Source organism: Pleurodeles waltl, chromosome 6 (assembly GCF_031143425.1).
Source record: "Pleurodeles waltl isolate 20211129_DDA chromosome 6, aPleWal1.hap1.20221129, whole genome shotgun sequence".
NCBI lineage: Eukaryota > Metazoa > Chordata > Amphibia > Caudata > Salamandridae > Pleurodeles > Pleurodeles waltl.
Genome location: NC_090445.1, coordinates 545,799,767 through 545,816,504, shown reverse-complemented (window position 1 = coordinate 545,816,504; position 16,738 = coordinate 545,799,767). Strand labels below are relative to the sequence as shown.

The following is a 16,738-nucleotide window of genomic DNA, read 5'->3' as shown; positions in this document are numbered from 1 at the left end:
GTGTGTCATAAACTCTTCTTGCAACCCATGCCATATGATGAATAGGTCATCAATGTATCTCACCCATAATGCAGTTATCTCTAAGTACAGTTGATTGGTCATGCCCCACGCTGCTTCCCTCTCCCACCAACACATTACATAATTAGGAGATAGAGAAAGGCCCATCGCTGTTCCGCAAGTTTGATGACAGATTTCCTGGTTAAACATGAAAACATTATCGTTTAAACAAAGCTCTATCATAGAGCGTAGCATCTTAGTGTGTTCTAATTCTCCAATATTTCTTTGTCTCAAAAAGTATTTATAGGCCTTTAAACCCTTCTCTTGCTGTATTGATGTATATAAGTATACTATATCTATAGTTGCTAAAAGATACTCATCACTCCAATTGGTATTTGCAAAAATTCTCAAAAGATCTCCGGAGTCTTTGATGTAGGAACTTAATGTCATCACAGTGGGTGCTAAGTAATGATCCACATAATCAGATATCCTCTCATAAAGTAAATCACATGCTGACACAATTGGTCTTCCTGGAGGGTTGATCATAGACATATGAATCTTTGGGAGGAAGTATATTGTCGTAATTATTGGATTATCTTTCTTTAAAAATTGATACTCATTATCATTGAGTAACAATTGTTGATGCCAATTTCTCAATTTCAAATGATAAATCATCTGATTGATTGGATTATGATTAAGTCTTTTGTAGTTACTTTCATCATTTAGCTGTCTATATGCTTCCTTAATGTAGTTTTGTGTGTCAAGGATTACAATATTACCTCCCTTATCAGCCAGTTTCATTATGATCTTGTCATTCTTTGCTAGATCTTTTAATGCCAAACATTCCTTCAAAGTTAGGTTCTCTCATATACCACGATGTCTAGATTTTTTCAATTTTTCCAACCCACTCAACACTAGTTCTAAAAAAGTGTCAATCTTATTCCCTGGTGACAGGATTGGGCAGAATTTCGACTTCTCTTTGAATGTACTAAAATTGTATTTGGTGGTATCAATTTCTAATTTCTCCAAAACTTCAATTTCTGTCCGTTCATCATCTTGCAAATCATGATATGAATCAAAGATGGTTTTCAAATCAGGAATTTTGTCAATAGCCAGTTCTGTATTTTCAGATCAATTAAGGTCATCAACATTAATCTCTGACTCATGCGGATGTGTTGCATAGAATTTGGTTAGTTTGAGCCTTCTGGTAAATTTGTAAATATCAATGCGTACATCAACATAATTCAAATGAACTTCCGGGCAAAAAGAAAGGCCTTTATTTAACACTTGTTGCTCTGCTGGAGTTGATTCATGATCAGATAAATTAACCACTATATTTGATTTCTTTATTGCTTTTTCTCACTCCTGAGGGGGTATTGTCTTCTCCCTTTCTCTTTTGGCTCTTCTGGTTTTTCTCTTTCTTTTATCACTCAGCCCAGGTTTTGAATTCATCCTCGACCTCTGTTTCTCCCTCTTCCTCTCGATAATCGTTGGTCTAAATACATAACCCTCATTTCCTCTAAAAAAAAGTTGTAACTGTTAGAACATTATCATGTCCTGAGGGTCCTTCACCTTCGCTCAGATCAACATCAGATTTACTCAAAGTATCCATTTGGTCTAAACCCTGATCTCCATCATTCCACTTCTGATCTTGTTATAAATTATCAAATCTTTTTGCAAAAGTCAATATTCTTCCCTGTTTATAATCTTTTTCATCCCTTATAAATTTGTTCTTTTTACGTTCTCGCACAGTATCCTCATATTTATCAAGACGACTCTCCATATTTTTCCTCATCACTGTCTGGTCACTTGCGTCTTCATAACTTTGTAATTTATCTTCAATTTCTCTGATCTTACCATGAGTTTCTCCAAGTCCAACTTAGCATATTTGATAAGGATTTTCGTCATGTTGAGTTAGCATTGCGTATTATTTTCACCCCATTCTTTAAATAATTCCGATTTGACACCTGTATACGTTGGTATGGTAAAAATTCACAAGCCTCTTAGTATTCTATTAACTTCTATATATTTTTCTAATGAGATTATTTCCCAGCTCTTATTAATCCCCTTCTTGTACAATCTCTCTAGTTGGATGAAATAATGCTTCAAGGAAACACCTGTATGCTCCTCCTTCTGATGTAACTGAACTTCAGTTTCAAATTCTTCATTTGTCTTAGCAAATAACGTTGTTGCTGTCATTAATCGTTTAGCCTTCCATTCTTAAAAAAAAATGAGTCTCAAAAGTACTAAAAGTCCACCTTTCATTGCAAATAATTAAATTACTTTAGGTATTTACAAATATGTTCACCGCCCGTAATTTGGATTTTTAAACCATTGCCATCCCTTGGGCCACTTTGGCGAAATGTAAAGGAATCCAGTTTTTCAATTCGGACCTACCCCCAATACAGCTCTCACTCGGCCAGGATCCTCCGATACCTGAATCTGGAGCCGCATATTCTTTTTCTCTTTCTCCTTTTACAAACGCCAGGCGCAGTCATCAATCCATAGCGAATCCCAATGCAGTCATTATAGATGACGCTCTCAGCAGCAGGTGCACGTGCTAAGAGGGTAGACTAATTCCTCAGACTTTCATATTCCAACAAAGAATTCTCACTGCACTCCATGAACGTAGTAAGTTCCTTTATTCCACAAAGTTTGCAAGTAACCTACGCGTTTTGACCAGAACGGTCTTTGTCACGGTTAGTGAGTCCTTTTACTATGTTGCCTGGTATACTCAAAAGTCACAAAAACCTATTAGGAGACATTATGTGACATGTCGTATATGTATAAAAGCAACATAAGTTAAAACATAAAATAATACAAACATCTTTTGTTTAAGAATGATCAAATTCATCAATTCTTACTACAATTCAGGATCGTGTTTTACTGAGATGTTATTATGCCAATTAACCTCTGTGCCAATCTATGTCTCTCTATTTCCTGCTATGGGTCAAATATTTTTTTCTGGACTGTAAAATGTCTGAATATATGTTTACACCATGGATATCCTAGTATTCCAACATATATATATAAAGGCTGTGAACTCGTGGAGGACCTGCAAATCCACTGCAAAATAAAAAGTGCTGCTGTTTTTTAAAAACCCCACCTCCCTGTAACAGGGAGCAAATACGAAGAATGCTCCCAGTGGGCAGGAGCTTTAAAAATGCTCCTGCTCGCTGCGAGCAGACTTTTGATCTGTTTGCCGGCCCACACTACTGTGGGCAGGGAAGCAAATCAAAATATTGCTGCTCCCAGAGGGAGCACCATTACTAGCTTCTCCTTGTGGGTGGGCGCAATGCCGGCTCCCTCTCTGTGCGGGGAGCCGGCTGGAGCAGCGGGATGTTGGGACTAAACCACCCCTACCACCCCCCCAGTCCCCAAGGAGTATATGGTGGGTGCCCTGGGTAGGAATCAGGGCACTCACCTATATGGATGAGGGCCCTGGGGGATTGGGTCTCCACAGCTGAGAAAGGCTTGAGGTGGTGGGCTGGGCGGCCCCCAGTCCCTTTATTTAAATTAGTGGTACGCCCCCTTCAATTTTATTAATGCCCATGGGGCACAGGCCCTGCACAGTGTGGGGTTTACTACCTGTATGAGGATTGGCCAGGCCCTGGGGCCCACCCCCCAATGTGCACGGCCCAAGGATATGTGCGACGGGGTTTGGATTTACATATTGTAATTAAGTATTATTTTACTTTTTTTTTTTAAACTAGAAATGTACTGAAAAAAATAAAGGTTAAAGTAACGTTATAATTAGGTGAAATGTTCATTTAAAACATAACATTTTAAACTCTACAAACAACTGAAACTACCCATTATAGCTGTCTCAAGTAACTATAACTTGTGCCCTAAGGTAATTATAACTTGTGCACTCACCATAGTGCGCCCTCGCCATGCACTCCTAATTATCACACATATTACATCAGTCATAACCTCTTCAATTACATCATTGATAATATCACGGCAACATTACCCAGGGGTGTGGAATTTCATAAAATGTCTACTTGTCCATGGGACAGGTTGCTTCTTAAATCTACTTGTCCGGTGAAAAAAACAACTACTTACCCCTCTGGTGTCATGTAGTGCGGCAACAAATTACAGCAGCAATCTCATTTTGTAAGAACTCTCATAATAGCCTCTCGGATTATGTCAGGGCTACCACTATAGTAGTGCTTGCATACTTGCAATTTCAATCCCTACTATAGCAATTTCCTTATTTTGTCACCTTTCTGCAGATCTACATCCTAGGGCTGGGAGACGCAGTAAGCAATAGTTCCAGGGCTGGAGTGCCTTTGAGTCTACAAACCTACTAACTTGCATGTTTTAATGATTTTCACCAGCTCTTCTCTAATCTTTTCCCATAATGAGAAAGTTGGAAATTTACTCCTGACAAGGGCAGAAGTAGAAGATCTTCCAGGGTTGGGAAATAAGTGGTTGGAGGGAAAGTGAACTTGTAAACGCTCAATTGATTTTCACATGAGCAAATCTACACATGCACATTTGCTTGTGCTAAAATACAGTTCACATATATTTTTTTAGGAGTACAATTTCCTGGTCTACTTCTGTAAGTTCTTGTGAATTCATGAAAGCCTCCAATTCAAAGACATACCATGGGTGCATTTTTGTGACTTTCTTTAAGAATCGGGTCCCTAATTAGGTCTAGCGTTAACAAAGACATTTTGTTTTTATTTAACTTATTTCTCTATCTATCGGGTGGTTTTACTATGAGTGATTGCATTCTGCTCTTCCACAAGGAGCATATTGGCACACAATGTAATTTTCTTTAGTGCCAGGAACCAATGTGGCAATCAGTGGCATAACAAAACTGGATGGGGTCGCCCTGCAAAACACATGGAGGGCAAAACCCCTCTCCAGGCTCACTCAGGACAGGTACTGTGCTGAGGACCCCCGGCCCCGGAGTGGGGCTGCGGGACCTTTGTTACAACACTAGTGGCAGTGTAAGCTTTTTGAGACAAAAACCTTTTTTTCCTTTTTGCCAGCATTTGTTACAATGATGAGGGCCTGGCAGCTCCCACAAACATAAAGTGTTACAAAAGCCATGCCAAAACAAGACAGGCACTGGTGAAACCAAAAGACTCACAAAAAATGTCAGATCAGTTGGCTTTTCCAGTGCTTGTTTATTTTCATGTTTCCTATAATCTTGTTGAAAATGATTACACTGATTTTCCATTAGGAATATTTTTTGGAAATACTAGCATGTATCAAAAATTTTACTAAATGACACTTCAAAGAAATAGCACCCAAAATCATAGTAGCAAAACATTTTTTTCCCTACTTGCATTTTTTTCTGAACATTTTATTTTGAAAGCAGAGCATGATCACTCTTGCTTACAAGCTTCTGAAAACATTTGAATCTAACCAGAGAGCATTCTGGCAGCATTATACTTAGCCTCATATTGTTAAAGTTTTCAGAAGTGTGTACACTTTTTTTTTTTTAACTGGAACCACTGTCAGTAGTGCAATGTGACCTTAAAACGTTTATTTACAGCGCTCACCCTAATAATGAAGGCTTTTAATTAATGAACCATAAATACAAGTATGAACAGCATTAACATATGAACACACATTACCTCAACTGCAGACAGTTCCCTTCTCTGTAAACTGCCAGCCAAAGGGTTTGTGCTGCAGGGAGTTGGGCCTACTTGTCCCAAAGACAAAATAAATATGAAAACTTGTTGCCTTTGACCCCAAACAATATGTCCCGTGCGTCTAGCTATAGGAATTCCACATCCCTGTTGCCAGTGAAATTATTGAAGAAAAAACTGTACATAGAGGGAGTGCCTAACTATAATGTTACTTTAACCTTAGTTTTTTTCAGTGAATATGTGTATATATTTAACTGAGTTATATTTGTTGCTCACTAATGTAAAACTACTGAAATTTCCCGGTTATGTGCGTGAGCACATGCAGAATTCAACACAACTAACGGTTGTCTGCCATGTTGTTCTTCACTTAACTGTTTTTGTGTATCTATGCCATGGGCAAATAGTTCATGGTGGGCGACTGTGAGTTATATCGTGTTTTGAGTGCCCTCACAAACATAACTGGCGAATTTCAATAGTCCTTGACTCACGAGTTTCAAGACAGCAAAGAAAAACTAATTCAACCCATAACCCGACAATGACATAGTCTATACAATTCAGATGTGATGGATATGAGTCATGATTTGCAATGTTTAAACGGCAGAGAAAACAAAATGGTTTATGGTTAAGTACCCTCTGACACCTTTTATTAAATGTGAATATTAAAAAAAAGTATTCACACCAAATAAAATAAAAAAACACTCTTTCTATCATAAATTCTAATTTCATGCTAAGTTTGGTTTATATCTGCTCTTGGTTTTTGCTCTAGCTTTCAGCAAAATTTCCTATGGGAGCTAAAATGATACAATACAAGTTTTCACACTCTGGCTGCTGTGGGCCAGTCTTCATGAAAGTTGTCATGCTGAAGCTTAGCTTACTGAATAAGTAGATTGCCGCGTTTGATGCAAATCCGTCCACGGAGTCAAAATTATGGACAAATCAAAAAATGCCTTTTCAGTGGAAACTAAGGGCCTGATTTAGGGTTCGGTGGACGGATACTCCATTACAACCATGACAGATGTCCTGTCTTCTGTATTACAACTATCACTGGATATATTGCACTTGTAATATGAGGATGTTGGTAATAGAGTACCCTAAATCCTGGAAGGGTGCAGCGATTGTGCCTATTCATAAAAAAGGTCACAAAGACGATTGATCAGTCAGTGATATGATGGCGGTGGAAGGAGATCCGATAGAGAGAGTAAGGTGCTCTGTGTATCTAGGAGTTAAACTAGCAGATACTCTCACTTGGGTTCCTCAAATAAAAAAGCCAACTGATATTACACCAAAGAGCATCAATAATAGTCAAAAACAATAATGTTACCTCTTGTAGACTAATATCTACGGGGCTAAGGCTTTGGGAGGGGAACTGTATGGGGCAGGGATTTGGGGCTATAGGAACACTGCAACTTTAAAACTAATGGAGAATGCATTTTGAAGTCTTTCTTTAAATGGCCAAACATTGCATCAGTGATACACTTTGATCTTGTCCTGAACAGTGCAGCAAACATAAGACCATTGCTGTACAGGATCAGATCTACAGTATCAGAGCCTGGTGTGCGCATGAATTGCAACCATATAGAGCATCATTAAATGATCTGATTTCCCAGGATAAATACTGTATTACACCTTGGCTGAGTTATAGTAAAGGTTGGTTTTCCACGTTACAGAGGGAAGAGGTATGGGATAAAACTGGATTGACTAAGATTGATTCTGATGACTAAGATTGATACTAGAACAAAGCTAAAGGAAACCTTTTGACAATATGTTATGACAAAGGTGTGTAATAACCGCACAATTTTTTGCCTTCAATTAGAACATTGGAATGTTGGGAGATCCATTGGGACAATGGAGTGCTCAGGGCTTTTACTGGCTGGTAAAAGCGTGGAGTGTCAACATTCCAATGTTTTGTTCACAGTAGCAATTCAGTAGTAATCTATTTACCGAATCACAAAATAGGTTTGCGAGTCGCAATTAGGAAGGGGCGTGTCAAGGGCGTCCCTTCCTAATTGCGAGCTGCAGTGTTATGTATGATTGTTTTGTGACCGCAGTGAACACCAATTCCAAATTGGTGTTCACCCATTTTCAAACGGGAAGGGGTACCAAAGGGATCCCTTTCCCTTTGTGAATTGGGGGCGCAAACATTTTTTCACAGCAGTCAGTGGTTCCACGGACCACTGCGTCCTCTGAAAAAATGAAACTGAAACATTTCATTTATATTTTTGAAATATCCTGTTTTCCTTTAAGGTGTTTAAATGCTCAGGAATTAAATTGAATATTAGAGTATTATTGTTATTTTTTATTTAAAATACATATATATCTATTATCAAATTGAAAAAAGAGGGTTTTAGGGCTTACCCCCAAATACGATTTTTTTTAACACTTCAAGAAAACAGCGTTTTAAAGGCAGTTATAATTGTATTAAAACGCAGGATAAATGCATGCGGCTGAAGGTATGCAGAGTAATGTCTGATTTTCCTGAAGCCGAGCAGTCTCACTGGGTGAAGATTTCAGAGAAAATTAAAATTTTGTAAACAAGTTTAAATCCAGCCAAGTTATGGTTTTATGGTGAAAATTCACAAGTACACTGCGTAGAATGATTGTACAACTTACACTTCACTTGCGTTTTTCTGCTGTTTGTGATGTTTTTAAGTACGGCGTCAACTGTGAATTGTTTCTTTCCTTTGCTTAGGGGAAGCAGGCATTGGTATGGCTCCTAGGAATGCATGGGGAGACCATTTCTAATGCCCCTTATGTTCTGGAAGACTTTATAGAGAGTATGAAAACAGAGACTTGCCCCTCAGTAAAGATGGAGCTGCTTACTGCAGTGCTGCGGCTTTTCCTTTCAAGACCAGCAGAATGCCAAGATATGCTTGGCCGTTTGCTTCATTTCTGTATAGGTGGGTACATTCACAAATATATTAAAGACAATAATCATTCGCAGCTGCTCAATACTCACTACATTTGTTCATTTAATTTTGTTTATTCTGAACCTTAGTTTTTGCATCCATTAACTTAGACTATGAAACCTGTAATGTATACAAGAAACGTCACGTGGCGCACACAACAGAGAATACATTCTCTTATAATATGGATAAAATGTTGACTGGGCTTCAGGTTTCTATATGCTTCTGAAATAGATTACCTTTTTAATAGTGGTAAAAAATTGCAATTTCTAAAATGGTCTTCCTTCCCAGGTAGCCTATATGCTTTACAGAACTCCATGTGCCTTAAATGAAGAGCTACTTTTAGGGAATCTTAAAACAAAACACGGCAACAGTGATTACTCAGCTGCACATCCCTCACAATTTGAGCGTTGTGCTACAAAATCAACAGTGGGGCTCTGACACTATAACACGCCTGTTGCCAAGATGTGTAAAACTGAAACCGAGAGAAAATAGCCCGGCTGTTTTTTCACAGAAAATATGAAATAGCGGAGTACTCAATATGTATGTATCTCTATTTTTGTCCTAGTTCAAGTCCTTTTGTGTCTCTATTATTCCCCACAAATCCACTTTGTGTTAGTGTTTTTAGATTATTGTAACAATCCAAAATGTAGCATATACTGTGGTGTATGGATTGATACAAAAAGGGAATTTCAACTAGGACTGACTAAAATAGAAATACATACATATTGATGGCTCTGCTATTTTATAATTTCTACTTTTGGGAAAATGGATAGCCAACTTGTTTTCTTGTTATGGGCGGGCAAGAGGAGCAGAATTGGGTTAATGTTACTAAACCTAAACGTAGAAGTAAGCCATGGGTTTATATAGCAGTGCAGCTCCAGCATGATGCCAAATGCTCTTCTAAACAAGACAATTGGAGCACAAAAAAAGACTCCTGGCGAGCGTGCCTAGAGCAGAGAATCAGACGTCTGATAGCAGGATATAGCAGGAATCAAGCAGGGTACAGGAACCTATGGTGAAGGTGGCCCTACATAAACCCCCCTCTTGTAGGAAATTGCCAATATGGTGGCTTCACCCTTTTTTTTTAAATAAGTAGTAATAGGGAGAGGGGAGGATGTGAGATGCTGGGCGACTTGTATCCAGAGCACGGTTGTCTTATTTTCTGGAAGGTACAAGAACAGTACAGTGTAGGTTCAGGCCAGTTCCTACGGTTTGCCAAGCTGATCAAAATGGTCAGGGACATATTTAGATGTTTTCCCTCAGCTCCAGAAGAAACAAATGCTTTTGAGATTTTGTCATATACAAGGTGATCCAAGTGTTTGGTCTCACACCTGTACGAAGTGCTAAAAAAAGATAGGACATAGTAGTCCTAATGGTAAAATCTAAATAGGAAGAGGACATACAGGAACCCTTGTTAGAAAAAGAATGGATTAAGGCATGTGCCTGGGGAAGGAGATATCCAGTAATACTTGATTCAAGCTTGTTCATTTCTGTCAATTGCCTCCCCAGTTTTTGGGCCCTGTCTCCCCAATTTTCTGTCCGCAATCACAGTCTTAACTCATCTTCCCTTATGAGCCAACTTAATTCCTTATTGGTCCTGCGTGTAAAAATGTAGGTGTCTGCTTTTCCATTGCGACATACTTTTAAGTCTTTTGGGCAAACGGGGAACCTGCCTGTGTAGGGAGTAATTAATTGGTGTATTTTAAAACTAAGGAAGCTAAAGATTTGCTCTCGCAGTTCAGGCCTTTTTATCATGTGAGCATTAGAACTTTTGTTAAAAAATAACTTCAGAAACTCTCGAACTCTTGATATCATCTATGTAGTCTTTCTATGACAGTTGTGGTTTGCTGACTAGTATAAATCTTACTGAAATATGTAACACTCTCGTCTCATAGGTTCTCCCTATACCCAAACCTTTTGTCATTTGTGCGCACTGTAGTTGCCTTAAGGATTTTTACCTGAAGAATTTTTATTCATATTACTTCAGTCTTTTTTAAAGCAAAGTGTCTTTGATTGATTCTTCGAGTACAGATCTTCCTTGTGGATCAGTATTATTTCAACAGCCAGAGGTAACACAAAGCAGTGTTATCAATTTTAGTAAATCATACCAAGCCTATGCTGATTCCATCAAACAGTTCAGTGAATGTTAAAAGGGTTAGTGTTTTACTCATGCCGGAAATGTGTTTCATTGGTGTTGGACCTGGCATCCTTGGTGTGGTTTCCTCAACCTTTTGCCCTCTGACCTCTTGTTTTGCTGACCCCGTTTTTCCTGGCTTTAGGACTTTGCGCTTTTTACCACTGGTAAATAGTGCTAAAGCACAGGTGCTTTCTTATAAAACATGGTAACATTGGCTTATTCACAATTGGCATATTTAATTTACTTATAAGTCCCTAGTAAGGTTCACTACTTGTGCCCAGGGCCTGCATATTAAATGTGTTTGGTGGTCCTACAGCACTGATTGTTCTACCCACTTCAATGGCCCTTTAAACATGAGTCAGGCCGGTTATTGCAAAGCCTGTGTGTGCAGTTTTAAACTGCCATGATGACCCAGCAAGTTAACCCTCTAGCCAGGCCCAAACCTTCCTTTTTAATAATATAAGCCACAAGGGAGGCCCTGGACAGCCCCCAGGAATGAGTGCAGGGTATTAAAAAAGTTGGCCATGTACTTTTCAGTTTTACATGTCCAGCTAGTGAAAAACTTCACTACTGCATGGCCTGTCTCTTCCATAGGTAAGCATTGGGATTTCCCTATTACATTTTATAAGTGTAATTTCCAATTGGGAAGAGATGGGACCCCCAAGTTTGGTGTCTCTGGAATCACAATTTAAAATCACAACTGATGGTGAAGCCAGATTTTAAATTGTAATTCTGCAAATGTCACTCTCAAAAAGTTGGCATTTTCTTACTTTAAATCATCTAATGCCTTCCAACTGTCTCTAAATACATGTCTTGGTGGGTGACAGCTGGTCTCTTGTGCATTCTGCCCAGACAGCCACACACAAAGGGATCTTTGGTGTGACTGGTGGACCATCAAAATCCTGATGGCCCATCATGGGCAGGATGGGACGGAAGAGCAGACACACCTGAATGGGCTGTGTCCTGATCCCACACAAAGGGCTGCATAGCCCCCTGTAGTAAGTCTGGAGCCAGGGCAGGGACTCTGTGCACTTAAAAAGTCTCTCTTTGAAGTTTCCCCCCACTTCAAAGGCAGCACTAGGTATAAGAACTAGACTTCTGACCCACAAAATCAGTACACTGCTGGACCTGAGGACATTCTGCCATGGAGAAAGTCTGTTGTGCTGGTGAAGGAACGGTCACTCTGCTGGACTCCTGCACTGCTGTGCCTACCCAGCTGCCCTCCTCGCCTGGGAGCTAGAAGGACTTAACTTGCATCTCTACATCCCAGAAACAAAGTGACTCCCAGGGCTTGCTGGCTTTCCTCCTTCATGTGCCTGCAACAACACCTGGACTTTGTTTGCTGCAAGCCTCTTCTGGTAAGTGGTGACAAACCAGTCCTGGGCCCTTGAAAGTGGGTGTAAAGTGCTGCAACTGCAAAATCCACGCATTGCTATTGATGTGCCATTTGGAACTGACGCATCACCATTGCTGCTGAGGACAAAGACATTGTATTGCCAGCTGCACTGCTTGACCATGACTCATCACCTACATCTCTAAGAAACTGCTGACAACGCGTCTCAAATTGCACACCTCGGAACCGACACATCACCAACATCCAGCAGAATCGACGCCGACACATCATCTCCTTTGCTTCACACATCGGACCCTGTCGACGGCACAGCAAGGTACTTTTTCAGCAGGGCAAGGTTGGTCCCTGTATCCAACCCGCACTCCATCGCAGTCTGCCTCACTTTTCAGATTTCACCTGGTCTAGCTCAACCAGATAGCCCCAGTTGGGGCTTTATGCTTTTAACTACTATATTGCATTTTGATGTTTAAAAATTCATATCTCAGCTTCTACTTATTGGAGTTTTGTTAAGTCTTGATTGGTTCATTAAATTAAGCTATATTTTCCGAGTCAGGTGTGGTATATTTTTGTTGGGGTTTTCACTGTTTTACTGTTTTACGTGTTGCACAAATACTTTACACATTGCCTCCTAAGTTAAGCCTGTCTGCTGTGTGCCAGGGGCGAGCACAGGTTAATTTATGGTGTGTAACTGACTTATCCTGAATAGGATTGTGATCCGTACTTGGACAGGGTGCAATTCTAACAATGGCTAAGCTTCATTGCACATCACTCCACTGCTGGTCAGTGTAGCTGTGAATAGAAGGACTTCAATTGAGAGCTTCAAGGCTTCATGTGGGTCAACAAGAATGTGAGTATATCTACATTTGCCTCTGAACACCACTGCATTTACCATTTATTCAGTGTCCCCTTTTAAATATCTGCACTGATCTGAAAACACAATTTTAAATGTTAATTGCATATGTTCCACGGCATACTGAAATCTTGCACTTAGAAGCATCTTTGAGGCACCAAACGCCTCATTGTATTTTGGATACTCTCATTTTAGGAAGTAGGGAAAGATTTTGCATCCCTATTTATAAACTTCTTGCCCTCCCCGATGATAAGAGAATCTTAGAAAGAGTACACCAAGTTCTAACTGTGACCAAATGTCTGGCAAACCTCTCCCACATTTTAAGATGTATACCATAATATTTTGAGGAGCAGCTAACCATTGGTGAGGAATTTGAATAATCTCACTTATCAACTCATATCTTCTGATTTCAAATGTTATAATTTCATGTTAATCCACGTAGTCTCTTCTGCCATTTGAACCAGTTTAAGATGTGCTCTCTGTCGCTTCCCTTATTCCATATAATGTTCACTGGGCGCTTAGCAGTGCTTCCAGCATTATCTCTATGTAGTGTTTACTAGCAAAAATGCTTCCAGTGCTTGGTCTTCATTTGTCTTGAGTTACTCCAGATAGTATTTATCCACTAATCTAGCAAAGTTCTGGTAGTTTAGTAGTGCTTCCAGGGATGTGCTTTGTCATTCATGATGCTATGTAGTTTTTACGGCTGCCAGCTTTAACAGTGACTTCAGTTTGGATTATTATCTGTCACTTGCTGAAATACTTGCTTTGCAATATACCATTGCCTCTATTGGAATGGCAATTTCTCATGCTTGAGTATATTCCATGAAATACTAGCTTTGCATTTTGATAGTTCATCTAATACAACAATCTTTTCTCGGTCCTGAATAGACTCCATAGAATATTCCCATGGCGGTTTAACAGGGCGACAAGTGGCATGTCCTTCTATCCCTACTGGGAGGATATCATACAATATTCCCTTGATAGTTTAACCGTGCATTCGGTGGATTGGTACTTCAGCGCTTCTGAGGGCTATCCTATAGTACTCACTTGGTGGCTCAACAGTGCTGCCACAGGGATGGTTCTTCCTGGATTCTGGGGGCTGTCATACAATACTCCCTTAGTGGTTGTTACTTGGTGGATGTCATACAGTATTTCCTTGGTGGCTTAATAGCTCTAGTATGATGGTTCTCTTTGGCTCATGTAAGATAGCTTACATTACTCGCTTGGTGGTTTAAAGATGACACCAGTGAACAATAATCTGTCACTCCTCGGAGAGATGTTTTAGAGTACTCCCTTGGTAATATAACTGTACTCTGAAGAGATGTTTCTTTGTTGCTCCTGAGGCATGTCATACAATACTTACTTGATTGTTTAACAGTACCATCTCATTGCTCAAAGGAGGATGTCCTACGGTACTCTCTTGGTGGCTTACAGTGCATCTAGTGCGATGGAACTCTGTCCTCTGTAGCTCCTGGAAACATCATGCAGTACCCCCTGGGAGGTTTAAGAGCTCCTACAATGCAATGGTCCTCTGTTGCTTCTGTGTGTGCTTCAGGGGGTACTCCCCTGGTAGTTTAGAAGTACCTCGGAAGCAGTTTTTGGTTGCTTCTGGGTGTACTTCATTAGGTACTCCCCTGGTGTTTTAGAAGTGCAGCAGAAGTGGTCTTGGGTTGCTCTTGGGTGTACTTCAAGTAGTACTCTCCTGGTGGTTTAAAAGTGCCTCAGATGTGGTCCTGTGTTGCTCCTGGGCGTACTACATGAGGTGCTCCCTTGGTGGGTTAGAAGTGCCTCATACGTGGTCTTGTGTTACTCCTGGGTGTTCTTCAGGTAGTACTCTCCTGGTGGTTTAGAAGTGCCTCAGACGTGGACTTGTGTTACTCCTGGGTGTATTTTATGTAGTACTCCTCTGGTGGTTTAGAAATGGCTCTGACATGGTCTTGTGTTGTTCCTGGATGTGCTTGATGTAGTTCTCCCCTGATGGTTTAGAAGTGCCTCAGATGTGGTCCTGTGCTGCTTCTGGGTGTACTTCATGTAGTACTCCCTTGGTGGTTTAGAAGTGCCTCAGAAGCGGTCTTGGGCAGCTCCTGGTGTACTTCATAGGGTACTCCCTTGGTGGTTTAGAAGTGCCTCAGAAGCCGTCTTGGGTTGCTCCTGGGTGTACTTCATAGGGTACTCTCCTGGTGGTTTAGAAGTGCTGCGGGTGTGTCCCTGTGTTGCTTCTGAGGGTACTTCATGTAGTACTCTCTTGGTGGTTTAAAAATGCCTCAAATGTGCTGGTGTGTTGCTCCTTGGGTGTATTTCATAGGTTACTCCCCTGGTATTTTAGAAGTGCCTCAGGCATAGTCTTGTGTTGTTCCTGGGTGTACTACATGTAGTACTCCCCTGGTAGTTTAGAAGTGTCTCAGACATGGTCTTGTGTTGTTCCTAGGCGTACTTTATGTAGTACTCCCCTGGTAGTTTAGAAGTGCCTTAGATGTGGTCTTGTGTTGTTCCTGGGTGTACTTCATGTAGCACTCCCTTGTGGTTTAGAAGTGCCTCAGATGTGTTCCTGTGTTGTTCCTGGGTGTACTTAAGAGGGTACTCCCCTGGTGGTTCAGAAGTGCCTCAGGCGTGATCTTGTATTGTTCCTGGGTGTATGTCATGTAGTATTCACCTGGTGGTTTAGAAGTGCCTCAGACTTGTTGTGCCTGGGTGTACTTCATGTAGTATTCAAATGGTGGTTTAAAAGTGCCTCGGATGTGATTGTGTGTTGCACCTGGGTGTACTCCGTGTAGAATTCCCCAGGTGGTTTAACAGCGCTCCAGAGGAGTGATTTGTGTTGCTCCTGGGTGTACATCATATAGTACTCCCTTGGTGGTTTAACAGTGCTCCAGAGGAGTGACTTGTGTTGCTAATAGGTGTACATCATGTAGTACTCCCTTGGTGGTTTAACAGTGCTCCAGAGGAGTGACTTGTGTTGCTCATATGTCTACTTCATAGGGTACTCCCAAGGTGGTTTAGAAATGCATCTGAATTGGTCTTGTGTTGCTCCTGGGTGTACTTCGTGTAGTACTCTCCTGGTGGTTTAACATTGCCCTCAGCAGGCTGAATAAATGAGCCTGTGGGGGAACTCAGTGTACCTAGTGCACCCCAGTAATGCACAGCAAAGTGCCATGATATTGCCCACTCCGAAAGATAGCAAGTACCTACACGTGCGACTCTCTTGTTTTACACACTGCAAAAGCAGTGCTTCTATGCACCGGCATTTGACACGTTGTGCTTTCATCACGTTGTTAGACCTCAAGCTCCTCATTTAACATGTCACGCGTAGGCCGGACAATAAACAGCATCACGTTTAACCATGCAGTCCGAAGGGCATCGCGATTCGGAGCGCATCATGACGTCACCGTGGGTAGGAAGTGCTATACTAATAATGTGTTCAGGCTACCCAGGCAGCACTGTTGGCATGTAAGCGGTTGAAAAACGCTGTACAAATATCAGTACAATGTATGCACATCTATTCGCTGTCTCTGAATGTAAACCAGTTAATATATTTAGCAGTAGGCAAACTACATTAAAAAATATAATAATTTGCATATTGTGTAATAAAGAACTGACAAATACTTTTAAGCAACTAAACAAAAATTAAGGAATGCCGAGATTGCTTAAGAATCTGTGCACTCTGAAAAATGATCATTTATATTTTGAACTCGTCACGTTTAATCAGGGATGACAGTGGCAATTATTTTTGATACCTAGAAAATGTGACGTCCTTTTGTAGCAGCGCTTTCGATTGGCGTCCTCACTGCATGAGCGCTTTACAAAAACAAAAAATACACATGCTCACTCATAAAAAGTTAAAAGAGCATTTTTATTCCATGTTGACTTTTTTGTAAGTGACTTCTGTGTTTT

The 16,738-nt window shown here is 40.5% G+C and overlaps 1 protein-coding gene across 2 annotated transcripts in view; it reads left to right on the top strand.

Moving 5' to 3' along the window:
- AP4B1 (adaptor related protein complex 4 subunit beta 1) overlaps positions 1-16,738 on the top strand; it is a 266,201-nt gene that overhangs the window by 197,779 nt on the left and 51,684 nt on the right. For both annotated transcript variants that reach the window (XM_069238727.1, XM_069238728.1), the window contains exon 9: positions 8,293-8,500. In XM_069238727.1, the coding sequence (XP_069094828.1) occupies positions 8,293-8,500 (208 nt within the window). The remainder of the gene's footprint in view (positions 1-8,292; positions 8,501-16,738) is intronic.